The sequence below is a fragment of the Sarcophilus harrisii genome, chromosome 2 (genome assembly GCF_902635505.1).
Source record: "Sarcophilus harrisii chromosome 2, mSarHar1.11, whole genome shotgun sequence".
Taxonomy (NCBI): Eukaryota; Metazoa; Chordata; class Mammalia; order Dasyuromorphia; family Dasyuridae; genus Sarcophilus; species Sarcophilus harrisii.
The window spans coordinates 346,278,677-346,296,265 of record NC_045427.1 but is presented as its reverse complement, the minus strand read 5'-3'; the positions used below and the strand labels follow the sequence as shown (position 1 = coordinate 346,296,265).

Sequence of the window (17,589 nt, the reverse complement as noted above, 5' to 3'; positions counted from 1 at the left end):
GAGGAAAGACTGAAGCTATTATCAACCATTATATGTTCTTTGTTGACCATATGTGTGTTTGAAATGACTGGGGCGCAATAGATCATGGAGCATATACAAACTATGCTTCAAACTGGTACTAAAAATCCACCTCAACAGGTAGGCATATGTCAAGAAGTTACTATGAGCCAAAATATTTTAATATGAACCAGCTTATGTGCCTCGTGAGTTGTGCAGAATCATTTTGCAGTGGAGACTTCATTTGCATGTTTTGTGAAATTCAGGGATTCAGGGTAGTCTTCTAGGATAATGTACAATTATTCTTTTCAGGAACTTGATACTTTAATTTTGGCTACTCTTCAGCAGCCCTTACACCTTGTTTTCCTCTTTTCCCATTTACAATTCTTCTTAAATAGCAGATTGGCTTCACTGTGTAATTTTCTACCATTCCTTGAGTGTACTTTCTGTTTGGCAAGGGTATTTTTCCTCTTTTGCTGAACTTGCTGTTTTAACATCTACCCCTTTATTCCTGACCTCTCCAATCTCTTTCAGGACAGTCAGAAGTCTGACTACTAAGATTCCTAGTACTTCATTTTTACTCATCAAAGTCCCATAAAAAGTTTTTTTTTAATTTGAAAACTATGTATTTTTGAGGATGCTTTTTATTTGATGATTGTTTGTTTCTATAGTTGGTTTGTACTGCTAAAGGGGAAGGTGACTCATAGATAGCTTTCTCTTACCACATAGATTAGTTGTTCTTTTCTGAAGAAAGTTTTAGGAGTGAATTCTTTTTTTAATTATTGATACTTTTGTGATTATTGCTCAAGTAAAAATATTAACTGACTATTGAAGTGGACTCTTTTAAGCTAGGAAAAAACCCCAAATTTGAGATCCTACGTAGTCCATAGACCCTACCAGTGGATGGTTGTTATCATCTTTAACCAAGTATTCCTGTATCATGGAATGGGCTGTTGAGTAAAGTGTTGCTTATGTTTTTTACCCTTCCTGTATTACCTTTGTCAAGACATTTTATTGTCTTAGTTAACCTTAGTTTGCTTATCTGTAAAATTCAGAGGATTGGATTAGATGACCTCTAAAGTTTCTTCCAGCTCTAAATACATAACCTCTAATCCTGAATCTGATTTATCAGTGTTTTGGGAAACTAGAAAGATTCAAAACTTATTTTTGGACTTTCATAGTATTTTCCAAGGTCAAGAATGTTCAGGGAAGGAAAATATGACTTATGTAGGGAATTTATTTCCTGCGTATTTTCCTTTGAAATACCTGATTTTACCAATTGCCAATAAAATTATTTTTAGTGACCATATGTCTATTAATGCTAATAATATAAGGAGAACAAATAGTTCTAGGAATTGATCAGTTGTCTTGTTAGGCTCTATACTCTTTGGGGGTCAAAGACAATATTGACCTTTTTACAGCTTCTTGTACTTTTGCTAATTTTTTAACAGTGAGTTTGTAATTAGATTGGAAGTTGAACAGAGTTTAATTTTTCAAAATGACATGAAGATAGAGCAGTAAATATTTTAAATCATTTTAACTTCAAGTAACTAAAACTTTTTCACAATTGATTTCATTCTTTCCTCATGGCAAATGGCCTCCTCCCTCTCAGTAAATTTGAGTGTAATCATATTATAAAATAGTAGAGTGAATGTGTTTTCTTTCTGGATATTACTTATTAAAATGGATTTATTTCCTCTTTACCTAATATGGAAAACTTTCAGGACTTAAGCTTAATAATAGAAATTAATGAAAAGACATTATTTTGAGATAATCTATCTTTCCAAGTGATAAGGAATAAGTATTGAAATGTCATCTTTGTCATTTTCAATAGGCATGTTTGCTCACATAATGCATACTGTTCAGAAACACAAATGTGAAATCCCAAGAATACTAAATTATTTTTTTCTTCATGGGTACAATGAGGTGAAATATTTATTATGAATTTAAGAGATACTTGCTATGGGAATTCTCTAATGTGCCATCATATTCAAGTCTTACATATCTGGCTTTCAGACACAATAATGACAAACTTTACTATTGTTTATGTAACTCTTTAAATAAAAAATTTTGAAAGGAAACCTTTTCTCTCAAGCCAAATTTATTCTTTTTTTAGTAAACATAATATATTTCTGCTTTTCACATTTTTTCTGAGACAAAATCAGCTGCTTGTTTCTCTGTGATCATCCCTGAAGTCCAACTCTCATCTTCTTGAATTTCTTCTGTACAAAGATTCTATTGCTTTTAAATAACTGCAGCTATGTATTGGCAGGAAGGACTCAATTAGGCTGTTAAGTGTCTTGAGCTAAATAAACTCCTTTGTTTATGTGCGTGGTTAAAATGTATTGTGAGGGTGGGGGATGAAGAGAGGTCCTTTACCCTTTTCTTAAAATAAATATCTCTTAAAGTTAATATCTACTACATTTCCCAATGTAACTCCTCCATCTCTTTTCAGAGAGCATTTCCTTATAACAGAATAATAAAGAGGGGAAATAGACATGTCAGTAAGGTTAATATATTGAAAAAAAAATCTGACATTATATGAAAAGTATGACCTGGAGTCAAAGAGGGAAAAGTGTTTTTCCATATCTCTTTGTTGAAGCTAAGGTCAGATTTCTTTTGTAGCCCTCAGTTTCTTTTTATTATTATTACTGTTCTTTGCATATAGTTATATATCCAGCTTTTAGTAAAATGCCTATCATGTAGATGGTGCTTAATAAATATCTGAATATAGACATTATATATATTGTTTTTCTGTTTCTATTTCATTTCACATCAGTTCATATAAATTTTCCCAAGCTTCCTAGTAGTTTTTAATATGGTGCCTGGTACATGGCAAGTCCTTTGATAAATGCTTGTTGACTGATTACTCAGTGTTCTTAAAGGTATATGACATTTTATTGGATTTATATTCCACATCTTGTTTAACAATTCCCCAGTAGAAGATAGGCTTCTATTTTATTTTCATTTTCATTTTTTTTTTTTTTTTTTGCTGCCAAAAAAGTGGTGCTATAAATAATATTTTGGTGGATATGGAGTTTCTTTGTCATCGACCTCTTTGGAAGGCATATGTCTATTAGTGTGGTGTTGGTGTCAGGGTGGACCTTTTGGTTACTTTCTTTGCATAATTCCAAATTGCTATTCTGAATAGGCAAATTACATTTACAACAATGCATAACTTTATTTACCTTTTTTCATTATTTATAACTTTTACTATCTTTGATAGGTGTGAGATGAAACCTCAGAATTGTTTGGATATTCATATCTTTTACTTTGAAGTATCCTTTCATAGTGTTATTAATGGTTTGTAATTTTTCTTTTGAAAACTTTGTTGAGAAATTTTAGTAATTGTTTTATTGGTGATTTGATATGAATTTTTTCCTCCAGTCAATAGCTTTCTTTCCTAAGAAATTAAAAAAAATTGATTTTGTCTTTACACTGTCTAAATATCCCCCTGTAATCTTCCCCTTATCTCCTATCAGAGAGCCATTCTTTGTGACAAATAATTTTTTCCCTTCTTCTTGCAGCATTAATTTTGTTCGTGCAGAAGCCTTCCAATTTTATAAAATCAAAATCATCTATCTTATCTTTGGAATTGCTTCTTTCTCTCATATAGTTAAGAATTTGCCTTCTATCCATAGCTGAACTAAAACATTCAGATCATATATCCATTTTTAGTTACATATAGTATGATATAAGGTGGCTGTTTAAATTTAATTTCTGTCAGACTGCTTTTCATTTACTTGGCAAATTCTTTTCAAATAGAGAATTCTTTCCTTAATAATGTGTTTTTTGTTTTATTGAACTTTAGGCTTTTGAATCAGTTATTTCCTAATTCCTTGTCTATTTCATTGATCTGCATTTTTTAAACTTAAAAGCATATCATACATACATCTAGTTTAAATTTTTAAAATTTATTTACATATAATATAAATATATTAAATAAATGAAATAAATTTACGAAATAAAACAAGAATTTCCATAACATAGTAGAATTAAAAAAGATGATTGCACATGAAACTTCAAATCTATTATATATAACTTACTATTCCTTATCCATCCATCTATCTATCTATCTATCTATCTATTTATTTATTTTGGCAAGGCAATTAAGGTTAAGTGATTTGCCCAGAGTCACATAGTTATTATGTGCCAAATGTCTGAAGCTGATTTGAACACGGGTTCTCCAGATTCCAGGGCTACCTAGCTACCCTTTGTTTCTTTTAAATATATATAATACATATTTATTTTATTATTTTATATTTTAATTATATTGTCACATATACCACATGTTATATATTATGTAATTATAATTAACATATTAATATATTACATATTCTATATAAACTATGAAATATATAATTTATATGTAAAATATATAATAAATATTTTTTCCTTACTACTAAGTCCTTCCTTAGAGATGGCTTCTTAACTTCAGTAATTTCCTATTGTCTCCATGATAAAACACAAACTTCCCTGTTTAGTTTTTAAAGCCCTCTATAACCTGGCCTCAAACTACCTTTCTAGTCTTAATAGTATTTTACTGTCACTCCTGTACCCTTTGTACCTGGCCAAAGTGACTCTTATTGTTCCTCTCTGTGACAATCTACCTTCTATTTTGGGGCCTTTGCAGTGATTGTTTCTCATGTCTGGATATAGTCTTTCCTTACCTTTGCCTCAGAGTTACTCTTCTTTTTTTTTTTTTTTTTTTTCAAGCTGTAACTTAGACAAGATTTTCTGCATGAAACATTTTCTGTTTGCATTCTCCCCCTCACCGCCCTTTCTACCCTCCCCCCACCATCTTTTCTATCCTCCTCCCCTCTATTTTTGTATTTTTACTTAATTTATTGATTTTTCTTTCCCTCTTTTATTTTTCTTTACCTCTAAGTAGGTAGTTCAAATTCTTATCTTCCTCCATTCCTACTTATGTTTGTAATTTGCTTTCTTTTTTAAACTGCATCTTTTTCTAAGAATTTTTTGTTTTGTTCTCTTAATTCTTTTCCAGTTGTTACTAGAAATTGTATTCTCTGATTTTTGTACTATATCTTTATTTTAGTCTCATAGAATTTTGTGATCCTAAATGAATAAATGAAAAAGTATTAATTGCTTACCATTTGTTAAGCATTGTGCCAAGAACTGGGTATATAACAAAGAATTGAGACCAGGCAAGTAATATGGTATAGAAACATTACCTTGTAGAATTTATCCCATATCCTAATTATAGGACCCAATTCTACCTTTTCCCCCCCATGATTTTTCTCCTCAAAGATTATGCCATGTCATTCTTGCTGTGGCTCCATGACATTTGAATTATTTATTTCTGGTTGTTTGCAGTGATTTTTCCATGCTCTGGGAGCTCTAGAAGCTCTGGAATTTGACTATAATGTTCCTGGGAGCTTTCATTTTGATTTCTCTTTCAGGAAGCAATCAGTGGATTCTTTCAATTTCTTTTATATTTCCTGGTTTTACAATAATAATAAGAAAAATTGATAATTTCTTGAAAGATAATGTCTAGGCAATTTTTTTGAACATGGCTTTCACATAGTCTAGCAATTATTAAATTATCTCTCCATGGTCTATTTTCTAAATCATTTGTTTATTCCAAGTATTCATGTTTTCTTCTATTTTTTCATTCTTTTGATTCTGTTTTATTGTTTCTTAATGTCTTATGGAGCTTCCACTTAAGCAATTCTAAATTTTAAGAAATTATTTTCTTCAGGTAGTTTTTGTAACCTTTTCCATTTGGCCACTTCTACTTTTAAAAGAATTTTTCTCTTCAATGAATTTTTGTGTATCTTTTTCCATTTGGTCAGTTTTGCTTTTTGAGTAGTTCTCTTCAGTGGGTTTTTGTACTTTTACCATTTGACCAATTTTGTTTTAAAAGGTGTTTTCTTCCATATTTTGTGTGTGTGTGTGTGTGTGTGTGTGTGTGTGTGTGTGTCTCCATTATCAAGCTATTGAGTCTTTTTTTCATGATTTTCTTGCTTTACTCTCTTTTCTTTTCCTAATTTTTTTCTGCCTCTCTTCTTTGATTTTAAAAAATCCCTTTTGAGCTTTTTCTAGGATTTCTTTCCGTACCTGAGGCCAATTAACATTTTTCTTTGACACTTTGGACATAGTAGTATTATATTGACTCTTCTGAGTTTATTTTGATCTTCTCTATCACCATAGTAATTTTTAGTGGTCAAGCTTTTTTTTTCTTTCTTTCTTTCTTTTTTTGTTTTTGTTTTTGTTTTTGTTATTTTTGTTATTTGCTCAATTTTTTCCAGTCTATTTCTTGACGGGATTAACCGTCAAGTTGGACTCTACTGCCATACTGAAGGGACTATACATTTTTTTGTGTGTAGCTGTTTTTATAGTAGCTCTGTGGGTCTGTCAGTTTTTGGATCTTTTAAGATGATATAATCTGAGGAGAGGTGTGGCCTAGCCTCTAGGCTTGAATATTCACATACTCTTGCATTCCTTTCTGTACTGAAACAGTGACCAGAGTTTCTTGTGTTTGTGTTTGTAAGCTGTGGTGGTATAATGTTCCTTCTCACCTTGGGACAGAAATCCATAACTGTTCCCTGGATTTGTGTATGCGTGATGGAATAGTCTTGCACCCTGTGGCAGCAAAGGGACTCTTATGATCTCCTTTTGACTGATTGTTGTCTGATCCCATTATTATCCATGAATTGAGAGCTCTGGAAATTGCTGATTAAGTTAACCTCAAGGCCTGTTACTGTATTGATGGGGCACTGCATGTGTTAGATTTTCCTTCACTTTCTGGTAACACAGATCTTTCCAGCTAATCTTCTAGGTCATCTTGACCTGGAAAATTGTTTCCCTCCATCCTTTTGTGGATTTTGCTGTCCCAGAATTCATCTTGAGGTGTGATTCTAAAATGTTGTTTGGAGGGGAATTTGGGTAAGCTTGGGCTCTGCCTTTTCTCTTTCTTCTTGGCTTTACCAACAAGAGGTAAAATTCTGATGGGAGAAAACATCACATCAAAGGAAGCCGAAAATGTAGTCAAGGGAGAGATATCTCCAAGGGGACATTATAGAGAAAACAGAATTAGAAATGGTGCCATGAGAGGAATGAAAACATGAATGGCTTTGGTGTTTTCTTTAAAATGGAGGTGCTGGAACAAATCAGCCAATCAGAGGAAGAGACCACTGGGGCAAAGTTTACTTCTGGTGTGAGAAGTGCAGGGGGAGAATGAACTTCCAAGGTGAGGAGGGTTTAGTGGCATAGCAGAGGTAGTAGTTCAGAGAATCAGGAGGGAAACCTGGAGATGGAATGAAGAGGAATAAATGCTCATTAATTGAGAAACAAATTTAAAAATGATTAAAAGAAAGTTCTGCTTATATCACGGATCAGATAATTTATTTAATATTTTTTCCTTAATACTTGTATTTATTTTTCTTTCCTATGCTTCTGTTGATTGGTATATTTTTCAAGTTGAATATTCTGCTCATGCCTCTCCCTTTTCCTTCTTCCCATTTCTTAAATGTTTCTCTTTTGTTGAATGTCTGTCTTTTATTACTGATGTCTAGGCTTAAGTTTTCTGAATATTTCATTTTGAGGTTATACTTAAGCTCCCTTGTTTTTCATACTGTACTCTTTCATTTGGTTTTGAAATTTCTCTTTGCTGAGAAATAATCTTATTCAAATTTCTTTTTCTTTATACTTGAAAATCTTTCCCATCTGCTTGCAGAATTTGTTGTCATTGAAAACTTAACTATTTTATGTTTTAGATTTTAGATTTAGGACTCTAAATTTTGAGGCTATATTCATTTCTAGTTTTTATTATAGATTTAGTTTCTCTTTTGAATCATGAATTTTTTTTGTTTTTGCTCTGAACATAAGAGTTCATAAGGTTCTATATTTACTCAGACATTAGATCATTTTTGATTGTCTTAACATAATTGTTTAGAGGGTACTTAGAGGGGCAGCTTGATGGCACAGTGGATAGAGCACTGGCCTTGGAGTCTGGAGGACCTGAGTTCAAGTTTTAACACTCCCTACCTGTGTGACCCTAGGCAAATCACTTAATCCCAATTGCCTCTCAAAAAAAAAAAAGAGTACTAGAAATTTCTTTGAAAATTGAGTACTCATCTTTGTTTTTGTATCCTTGATTTATTTGTTTGTTCTTTGGGCTCTTTTTTTTTTTTTGGGAGGAATTTTCCTCCTGAAGTCTTCTTCTGACTGCTTCCCTTTTGTTCATTGGTAGATTCCCAAGATTAAGCCACAGATTAGTCTCAGCTCCTTCACACTTTGAAGGATTTAGAGTTTGATGGTCTAGCCTTAAATGGCCTTTCGATGGACAAGATTGGCATTAGCTGAGTCTCTTTTGAGTGCCAGGGTAGCTCTGCTGATTTCTCATCACACTTTCTTGGCTCTTTTTTTTTCGTTTTCATGTCACAGCTTAAATGTTACGTGTCATTTTTGCAGGCTGCAGTATGCACCCTTACCACAGGGTGGTGTATATATATATATATATATGTATATACGAAGGGTGCATATACAGAGTGTCTACAGCCTAATAGTTCTCAAACCTAAGCTTTGGCCCTCTGCAAAGACGGCATATTTTCATTACTTTCCTTCCTTCTTTAGTAGTTGGGTAATATTGGTGTCTGGTTCTTGTTGCCAAGTTAAAAGTATTTTGGAAGAAATTGAAAAATGGTCAAAGGATATGAACAGACAATTCTCAGATGAAGAAATTGAAACTATTTCTAGTCATATGAAAAGATGCTCCAAGTCATTATTAATCAGAGAAATGCAAATTAAGACAACTCTAAGATACCCTTACCACCTGTCAGATTGGCTAAGATGACAGGAAAAATAATGATGATTGTTGGAGGGATGTGGGAAAACTGGGACATTGATTCATTGTTGGTGGAGTTGTGAACAATCCAACCATTTTGAGAAAGTAGTTTGGAACTATGCTCAAAAGTTATCAAACTGTGCATACCCTTTGATCCAGCAGTGTTACTACTGGGATTATATCCAAAGATTATAAAGAAGGGAAAGGGACCTGTATGTGCACGAATGTTTGTGGCAGCCCTTTTTGTAGTGGCTAGAAACTGGAAACTGAATGGATGTCCATCAGTTGGAGAATGGCTGAATAAATTGTGGTATATGAAAATTATGAGATATTACTGTTCTGTAAGAAATGACCAACAGGATGATTTCAGAAAGGCCTGGAGAGACTTACACGAACTGATGCTGAGTGAAATGAGCAGGACCAGGAGATCATTATATACTTCAACAACAATACTATATGATGACCAGTTCTGATGGACCTAGGCCATCCTCAGACGAGATCAACCAAATCATTTCCAATGGAGCAGTAATGAACTGAACTCAGTTATGCCCAGAGAAAGAACTCTGGAGATGACTAAAAACCATTACATTGAACTCCCTAATCCCTATATTTATGCCACATGCATTTTGATTTCCTTCACAAGCTAATTGTACAATATTTCAGAGTCTGATTCTTTTTCTACAGCAAAATAACGTTTTGGTCAGGTATACTTATTGTGTATCTAATTTATATTTTAATATATTTAACATCTACTGGTCATCCTGCCCAGCCTACTGGGGGGGGGTGGGGGGGTAAGAGGTGAAAAATTGGAACAAGAGGTTTGTCAATTGTTAATGCTGTAAAGTTACCCATGTATATATCCTGTAAATAAAAGGCTATTAAATAAAAAAAAAAAAAAAAAAATGGTCAAAGGATATGAACAGACAATTCTCAGATGAAGAAATTGAAACTATTTCTAGTCTTATGAAAAGATGCTCCAAGTCATTATTAATCAGAGAAATGCAAATTAAGACAACTCTAAGATACCACTACACACCTGTCAGATTGGCTAAGATGACAGGAAAAAATAATGATGATTGTTGGAAGGGATGCGGGAAAACTGGGACATTGATGCATTGTTGGTGGAGTTGTGAATGAATCCAACCATTCTGGAGAGTAGTTTGGAACTATGCTCAAAAAGTTATCAAACAGTGCATACCCTTTGATCCAGCAGTGTTACTACTGGGCTTATATCCCAAAGAGATCTTAAAGAAGGGAAAGGGACCTGTATGTGCACGAATGTTTGTGGCAGCCCTGTTTGTAGTGGCTAGAAACTGGAAACTGAGTGAATGCCCATCAGTTGAAGAATGGCTGAATAAATTGTGGTATATGAATATTATGGAATATTATTGTTCTGTAAGAAATGACCAACAGGATGATTTCAGAAAGGCCTGGAGAGACTTACACGAACTGATGCTGAGTGAAATGAGCAGGACCAGGAGATCATTATATACTTCAACAACAATACTATATGATGACCAGTTCTGATGGACCTGGCCATCCTCAGCAATGAGATCAACCAAATCATTTACAATGGAGCAGTAATGAACTGAACCAGCTATGCCCAGAGAAAGAACTCTGGGTGATGACTAAAAACCATTACATTGAATTTCCAATCCCTATATTTATGCCCACCTGCATTTTTGATTTCCTTCACAAGCTAATTGTACAATATTTCAGAGTCTGATTCTTTTTGTACAGCAAAATAACATTTTGGTCAGGTATACTTATTGTGTATCTAATTTATAATTAAATATATTTAACATCTACTGGTCATCCTGCCATCTAGGGGAGGGGGTGGGGGGGTAAGAGGTGAAAAATTGGAACAAGAGGTTTGGCAATTGTTAATGCTGTAAAGTTACCCATGTATATATCCTGTAAATAAAAGGCTATTAAATAAAAATAAAAAAAAAAAGTATTTTGGAAGAGTGTATAGCAGTGAGAATCCAAAGAAGGACCCAGAATTTGGGGTCTAGATGTTGGTGGGGAATACTGCTGATTGAGCATTTCATTGAGTGCTTTTTTTTGTTGTCCTAAGAATTCAGCTGTAATTGCTTTATGTCTGGTGCATAATTCTATTTTTCTGGAGGGTGAAAGGGGTATGGGGAATGAGACATTTTACTGGACATATTGTTAAAATGATTAAAGAAAAACTTTTAATCCTATCACAAAAATATTATTTAGGGAGGTTCATAGGTAGATGGGAAAAATTCTTTCCCAACTGGCATTTTGCATTTAAGTCTACTGAAAGGGCTTAAAAAAGTTTGTTTAGTTTAATAACTGATAACTAAAAAAAATTCATGTAACTTATAGAAAAATGAAGTTCCTTTTACATGTGTGACCAGGAAGTAAACCTCCACAGTTATAGATTTTAGATACAGCCATTAAAATTCCTGTCATTGTAGCCCCTATATCACCATAACCCTGAGGAGATTACTTTTTTTTTTTTTTTTTTTTGTATTTCTTTTAGTTTTTTGTGAAGATTCTAATAATATCTTTTATTTGATTAAATTTCTTTTTCACAACTAATTCAGTGCTTGAGAAAATATGAATAGTTACTCATTTTTGTCTCTTCTTAGGCTTTTGGATTTATGTCCCGGGTTGCTCTACAAGCAGAAAAGATGAATCACCACCCTGAATGGTTCAACATATATAACAAGGTGAATTCATTGGTTTATTTTTTTGTGATTGTAAATACATATTTTAAGCAATCAGTTTCTCTTACATTCCTTTATTTTACCTTATATGGATCAGTGTACATTAGAAAGCATTTTCTGTTTTTATTCTTTTTTAATGTGTTAATCAGTCTTTAGTTTTAAGAGGATATGCACATATATATGCGTGTATATTTGTGTGTTTGTGTATATATATATATATAAAATATGCATATGAAGATGTTTGTGTGTATATACATACACACACACACACACACACACAAAATAAATATGAAATTATTTCCAAGAATCCACATTCTGTTATGTCAGTAGAGAAATATATATACTTTTTTTACAGGTATTATCAATGACAACTAGATGACTTGATGAATAGAGTGCTATACCTTAAGTCAGGAAGACTTGAGTGCAAATACCACCTCTAATACTTAACTTTGGACAAGTTACTTAACTTGTCTCAATTTTCTTAACTGTAAAATGGGGATAGTTTGGATGTTGTGAGGAAAAAATGCTTAGCATAATGCCTATCACATAGTAGTCACTAAGTACTAGCTCTTTTTCTTTGCGGCTGCCACTATCTCTTCCTCTTCCTTTTTCTCTTTCTTAAGAGGTTGTAGATCATGTGTATTATTTCAATTTGCTAATATTTATACTTATTCCTTTATGTTATATTTTCCTTCTATTGGAATTAATCAAGTGTAGTCAAATTAGATCCCATTGTTAAATGTCAATATCTGATTTGCAGGTAGGCATTTTTCTTAATTTATCTTGTTTCTTGTTAGCTAAATTTCTGAATAAGAGAGAAATTACATAATGCAATTGATTTAATTTAATTTAATTTAAAACATAGAAGACACTTTAAATGACACACAGGGCTTACAATTAAAAGTAATTAAACTAAAAGCTGTTTGTCTTTCTTAATGGTGATTTCAACTTCAAAATCTTATCTTTTAAAATTTCCAAGGTGCTATGTTTCCCCTTTGGTAATCTTTTGTAAAATGGAAGAAAATTTAGCAATAGGTAAATTGTATAGAACATGAATAGGTATTTCTGAAGTGGCACAGTGGATTGAACACTGGGCTTGGAATCAGGAAGAACCAAGTTCAAATCTAGCCTCAGACACTATCATAGCATGACTTTGGCTTAGCTATTTAACTTCTATCTGCCTCAGTTTCCCTCAACTGTAAAACAGGAATCACTCACCTCATAAGATTGTTGAAACAAATGAAATAATATTTATAAAGCACTTAGCAAAATGCTTAGGCATATATGCTGAGTCCCACATATGGGACATGTAGAAGTTCATGATCTGTTCATGATCTATACAACTGATATTAATATTAGTATATATGTTTTGTTGGAGTCACTCATAATAGCCAGATATTAGGGTAGATTGTTTTCCTAGATGCTACTACTAATGAATAAAATTATATTTCATTATCATCTAGTCTACAAAGAAGTGACTACTTTTTCTAGTCCTCCCTCTCTCTTTTTAGAGATGTGGTTTTAAATATATAAATAATTAAGATGCTACATTTTTATTTATCTCCCTCAGTAACCTAATTAAACTTAGAGGTTTGAAACCCTGCTTAAATAACTACTTTTTTTCTTTTTTGTCAAGAGGAAAAATTGAGACTGTGGCAACTAAACTGACTTTACATGTGCAAAAGTGTTTTAGCCCAACTTGGATATTAGCAACAAGGTACACTTCACATTATAATAGAATTTCCTTATTTGGTTTTGCTGTGTTTAGGAACTATAATTACTTTCATATAATGCAAATATATAAAGTACTTTTAAAAAAGCTTCTTTGTTCTTTAAATTATGTGAATATTTAATATTAGGTTAACAATCTGTCTTACTGAAAGATAGTAAAGAGAGTTTTCTTTTTTCTTTAATAAGTTATTTTCTTTCCTTTAGGTCCAGATAACTCTTATTTCACATGACTATGGTGGACTGACCAAGAGAGATGTAAAACTGGCTCAATTTATTGATAAAGCTGCTGCTTCTGTTTAATGTCTTGCAAACCACATGAAAATAATGCCAAAACCTTGACTACAAAATATGTTGAAGGCAAATTTCTGATTTTACCTTGTACTAAAATGAAGATGTTTTGCAATAAGGTCTTAAATATTAAAATGATTTGAACTTTTGTCTGTATCAGTTTCAATCACACTTTTAATATACTGGTATCCCAATTAACTTTCGTACTTAATAATTAAAAGTAAAAACCATAATCTTGAATATTAGAAATAATTTTTGGAATGTTCAAATTTTTATCTGGCAAATTGAACATTAAAAACTCAAGCCAGAAGTTTGATTTTTGCAAATACGTTGGTGTGTTTGAGAATATTATATAAAATTTGAAAAAATTTATGAACTCTCAAAGTAAGGATATTACTTTTAAATCATAATTTTAATAAAGTTGAAGATCTATCTTGAATGGAAATTAACCCCATCTAAATAATTAATGATAAATATCTTCTATGATTGTAACATAATTTACCTTCATATTTGAAAATTTCTCTTATGAATCCCTTTATTGATGCTATCATTGAGATATCTTTTTAAAAATATCACTGTTAATACTTAAATTTACATAAAGAATTACAAAATCCTACATGATAATTTTGAATTGGCTTTTATATTTTATAAGTTACCTTAGTGTATTGTCTTAGAAATGGATTTGTGATTAGAAAACCAAGACTTGGTTTCAAGTCTCACATTTAACCATACTGCCTATGGTGAAAGGAGGGAGAAAAGTGTAAATGGGGGAAAATAAGATGGAGAGAAATATTTAGTAATCATAACTGAATGTGAATGGGATGAACTGGATTAAAATCCAGAATCCTACAATATGTTGTTTACAAGAAACACATATGAAAGAGAGAGGTAGATAACTCACAGAAGTGAAAGAAGCAGGAATAGGAATCTTGATCTCGAACAAAGCAAAACCAAAAATAGATCTAACTAAAAGACATAGAAGGGAACTTCATCTTGCTAAAGGGTATTATAATGATGAAGTAATATCAATATTAAACATATATATACAAATGGTGTACCATCTTACAGGAGAATTCTTGAAGGAGAAAGTTAAGTGAGTTACAGGAAGAAATACCCCTATACTAGGGGGTATCTCAACTTTCCTCTGGCAGAACTAGATAAATTTAACTACAAAATAAACAAGAAAGAAGTTAAGGAGGTGAATAAAATTTTAGAAAAGTTAGATGATAGACCTCTTGTTGGAATACACGGGAGAGCTGTTGGAATACACGGGAGCCACCTGACAGGGGCTGCTGGAGATCCAATCCAGAATGGACTTCTTGTGAGAGGATGATACAAGGAGACTGAGAGGCAGTTGCTGTTCTCTGACCTCTCTGACTGAGAGGCTATTATGTTGTGAGACCTCTTTCCTCTTCCCTCTGCCTCCAATTTATTTCATTACCAGTCTGCAATACCTGTGTCAGCAAAGACTATCTTGCAACTCTTTCAGATGCTATGATCCACGGCTGTGGAGGCTCTCGGAGAATTGATCTGTCCCTTAACAATTCCCTGTTTTTTTATTTTTTGCTGTTATTTTGCCCCCACAGTATGGTCCCCACACTGAGGAATGCAAGCAGCATTATTGCTTCTGGATGGTTGTAGCAGATGTTGATGGAGGCAAACTTTCAAATGGAGAAGAGGATTTTAGTCAGAATTTAAGTCTGGCTAGTTTTCTGGAGGTCTTGGGAACAGCCTTGTTTTTAGTAGAATAATCACCATCAGAAAAGAATAATCAAGGATAAAATCCAAAATCTTTATTATCTCCTTCCCAGTCTGTTATTATCTCCTTCACTTGGGGCCCGGCTAGCTTTCTGAAGGCCCTCCAGAATGGGTCTTGGTTTCAGTGGAAGAAATGCAGGAGGCAGAAGAGCTACCAGGTGCTGCTCAAGTCTTCTCTGTCTCTGGCTGAGTTTGTCCCCAGTTTATATACTCTATTACAATTACATCATTACAGTATACTGAGTATAAACCAATCATTATATCACTAGGAAACCATTATTTGTTGTAAGATTAAATCAATCACACTGAACTAGAGAACTCACATGCTAAACTAGATAACCATTTGTAGTGTTCTTCTTTTCTAAAATATAATCATTCTCTGGGAGCAGGTTTCTTGGGGGGCTTCTGGAGGCAGCCTTAGTTTCAGTTCAAATCAATAATCAACCCAAATGCAACCAGCTGTTTAAGTACAGTCCTTTATTGTCTCTTCCAAAATAGCCCGGTTAATTTTCTTAGAGGCCTGTCTCCCTTCTTGGTTCCATGAGTTCTTGTAGCTTGCTCTTTGTCTCTTCCAGCTTCAGCCTCCAGCTCTCTTTGAATCTCCAGTTCTACTCACTCCTGAATGAGGCTCGTCCTTTTATATGCTCTTTTAGAGGTGTGAACTCAAAGGTTGACTCCTCCTCCAAGAGTGGGATTGTGGGAGGTGTAACTTGTGAATCTCATACTGAATTCTGACTTGTGAATCTCCCAAAAGGGTGAACTCTAATGTGTGAGCTAATGTGTGAACTCTCAAGGGTATAAACTTAAGTACATAAGTATTGTTTCTATCAATTCCAGTGAGTTAACACTTTGTAAGGATTCTAACATCTTTTTTTTTTTTTTTTTTTTTTTTTTTTTTTTTGATTTAGAACATAAGATGGTCATGACCTCCCTGACTTCTCAAGGAGGTGAGAAACCCAAAAAAGAAGGTGATCACTCCTTCCCTGATTGCTCAAAAAAGAAGTGAAAACACCATAAAAAGGAGATGGTCACACCCTCACTGACTTCTCAGGAAGGGAGATAAAAACACCAAAGAAAATGGGAACTCAAATCAGATTAGCAGGTTTCTGAAGGGGCTCACTCAAAATAGGTATACATAAATCCATCAATATACAAGATATTACACATAATTACATAAATTACATAAGCACATAGTAATATAATACAGGCTAGAAGTGATATAATAAATAACATGAATCATCATGAGAATTTATACATGTCCATAAGTCCTAGAAATAGTCCAAAAAGAATCTATTGTTCATTAGTTCATGTGCCAGGAATCCAATAATTCCTGCAAGTTTTTAAGTTCTACAATAGTCTCATCAACAATTTTTCATTTCAAGGAATCCAATGATTCCTGCTGGTTTTCAAGAGCTGAAACAATCTTTATCAACAATTTTTCATCTCAAGGAATCCAATGATTCCTGATGGTTTTCAAGTACTGCAACAGTCTTTTCTTGTGTTAGGGAATCCAATGATTCCTGCAGATTTTGTTCTTGGGTCTTCTCCTTTGTTTCCAGATTTTTCTCTTTTTCTGTCTCTAATGGATAAGGTGAATACGGCTCGTTGGCACCCATCTGATTCCTTCTCTATCTGTAGAAATACAAGCCAACCCTCTCCCTCAAACAGTTAACCTATCTGGTCTCTTCCATTCACCACTTCCTGGTTTTCTCCACGTCACCTGGTGATTATCTAAAGATAGTGGAGCTGCTCGCACTGGACACTGCCCTTCTGGTGGGTTATAAAACCTGTCTGCTGGAGCCAGTGTATCTTTATCAAAAATTAAAAAATTAATGGTATAGAGAACTAAATTTAGAAGTTCTCTAGGGTTACCTGTGGCTCCCCCTTTCTTTTGTTTTTGGAGGAGTGTCTTAATGTCTGTTTCTCCTCTCTACTATTGCCTGGCCTTGAGGATTAAAGGGTATGCCAGTGGTGTGTAAAATCTTATACTGTGCACAAAAGTGTTCAAAATGTTTAGAAGTATATGCAGGTCCATTATCTGTTTTTATTGCTTGTGGCACACCCATAATTGCAAATGCTTGGATGAGGAATTCAGTGACCACTCGGGCTATCACTTTTGCTGCTGGTATTGCAAAAGTGAATCCTGAAAAAGTATCATCTACCACAACGTGGATAAAAGATCGACGACCAAAAGATTTATAAATGGCACATCCATTTGCCAGATTTCATTGGGTCTCAAACCACGAGGGTTCTTCCCTGGAGGCAGTGTAGGAGCGTAGAAAGGAAGACAAGCTGTACGGATTTTTACTATGC

General features: G+C 33.5%; 1 protein-coding gene and 1 long non-coding RNA gene across 2 annotated transcripts in view; one reads left to right on the top strand and one right to left on the bottom strand.

Moving 5' to 3' along the window:
• PCBD2 (pterin-4 alpha-carbinolamine dehydratase 2) overlaps positions 1–13,666 on the top strand; it is a 52,249-nt gene extending 38,583 nt beyond the window's left edge. Inside the window, exons 3-4 of the mRNA XM_031953027.1 lie at positions 11,422–11,502; positions 13,435–13,666. Coding sequence (XP_031808887.1) covers positions 11,422–11,502; positions 13,435–13,530 — 177 coding nt within the window. The 3' untranslated portion in view covers positions 13,531–13,666. The remainder of the gene's footprint in view (positions 1–11,421; positions 11,503–13,434) is intronic.
• Positions 7,110–17,589, bottom strand: part of LOC116421611 — a 33,166-nt gene continuing 22,686 nt past the window's right edge. Inside the window, exon 3 of the long non-coding RNA XR_004232068.1 lies at positions 7,110–7,264. This is a non-coding gene — a long non-coding RNA (uncharacterized LOC116421611). The remainder of the gene's footprint in view (positions 7,265–17,589) is intronic.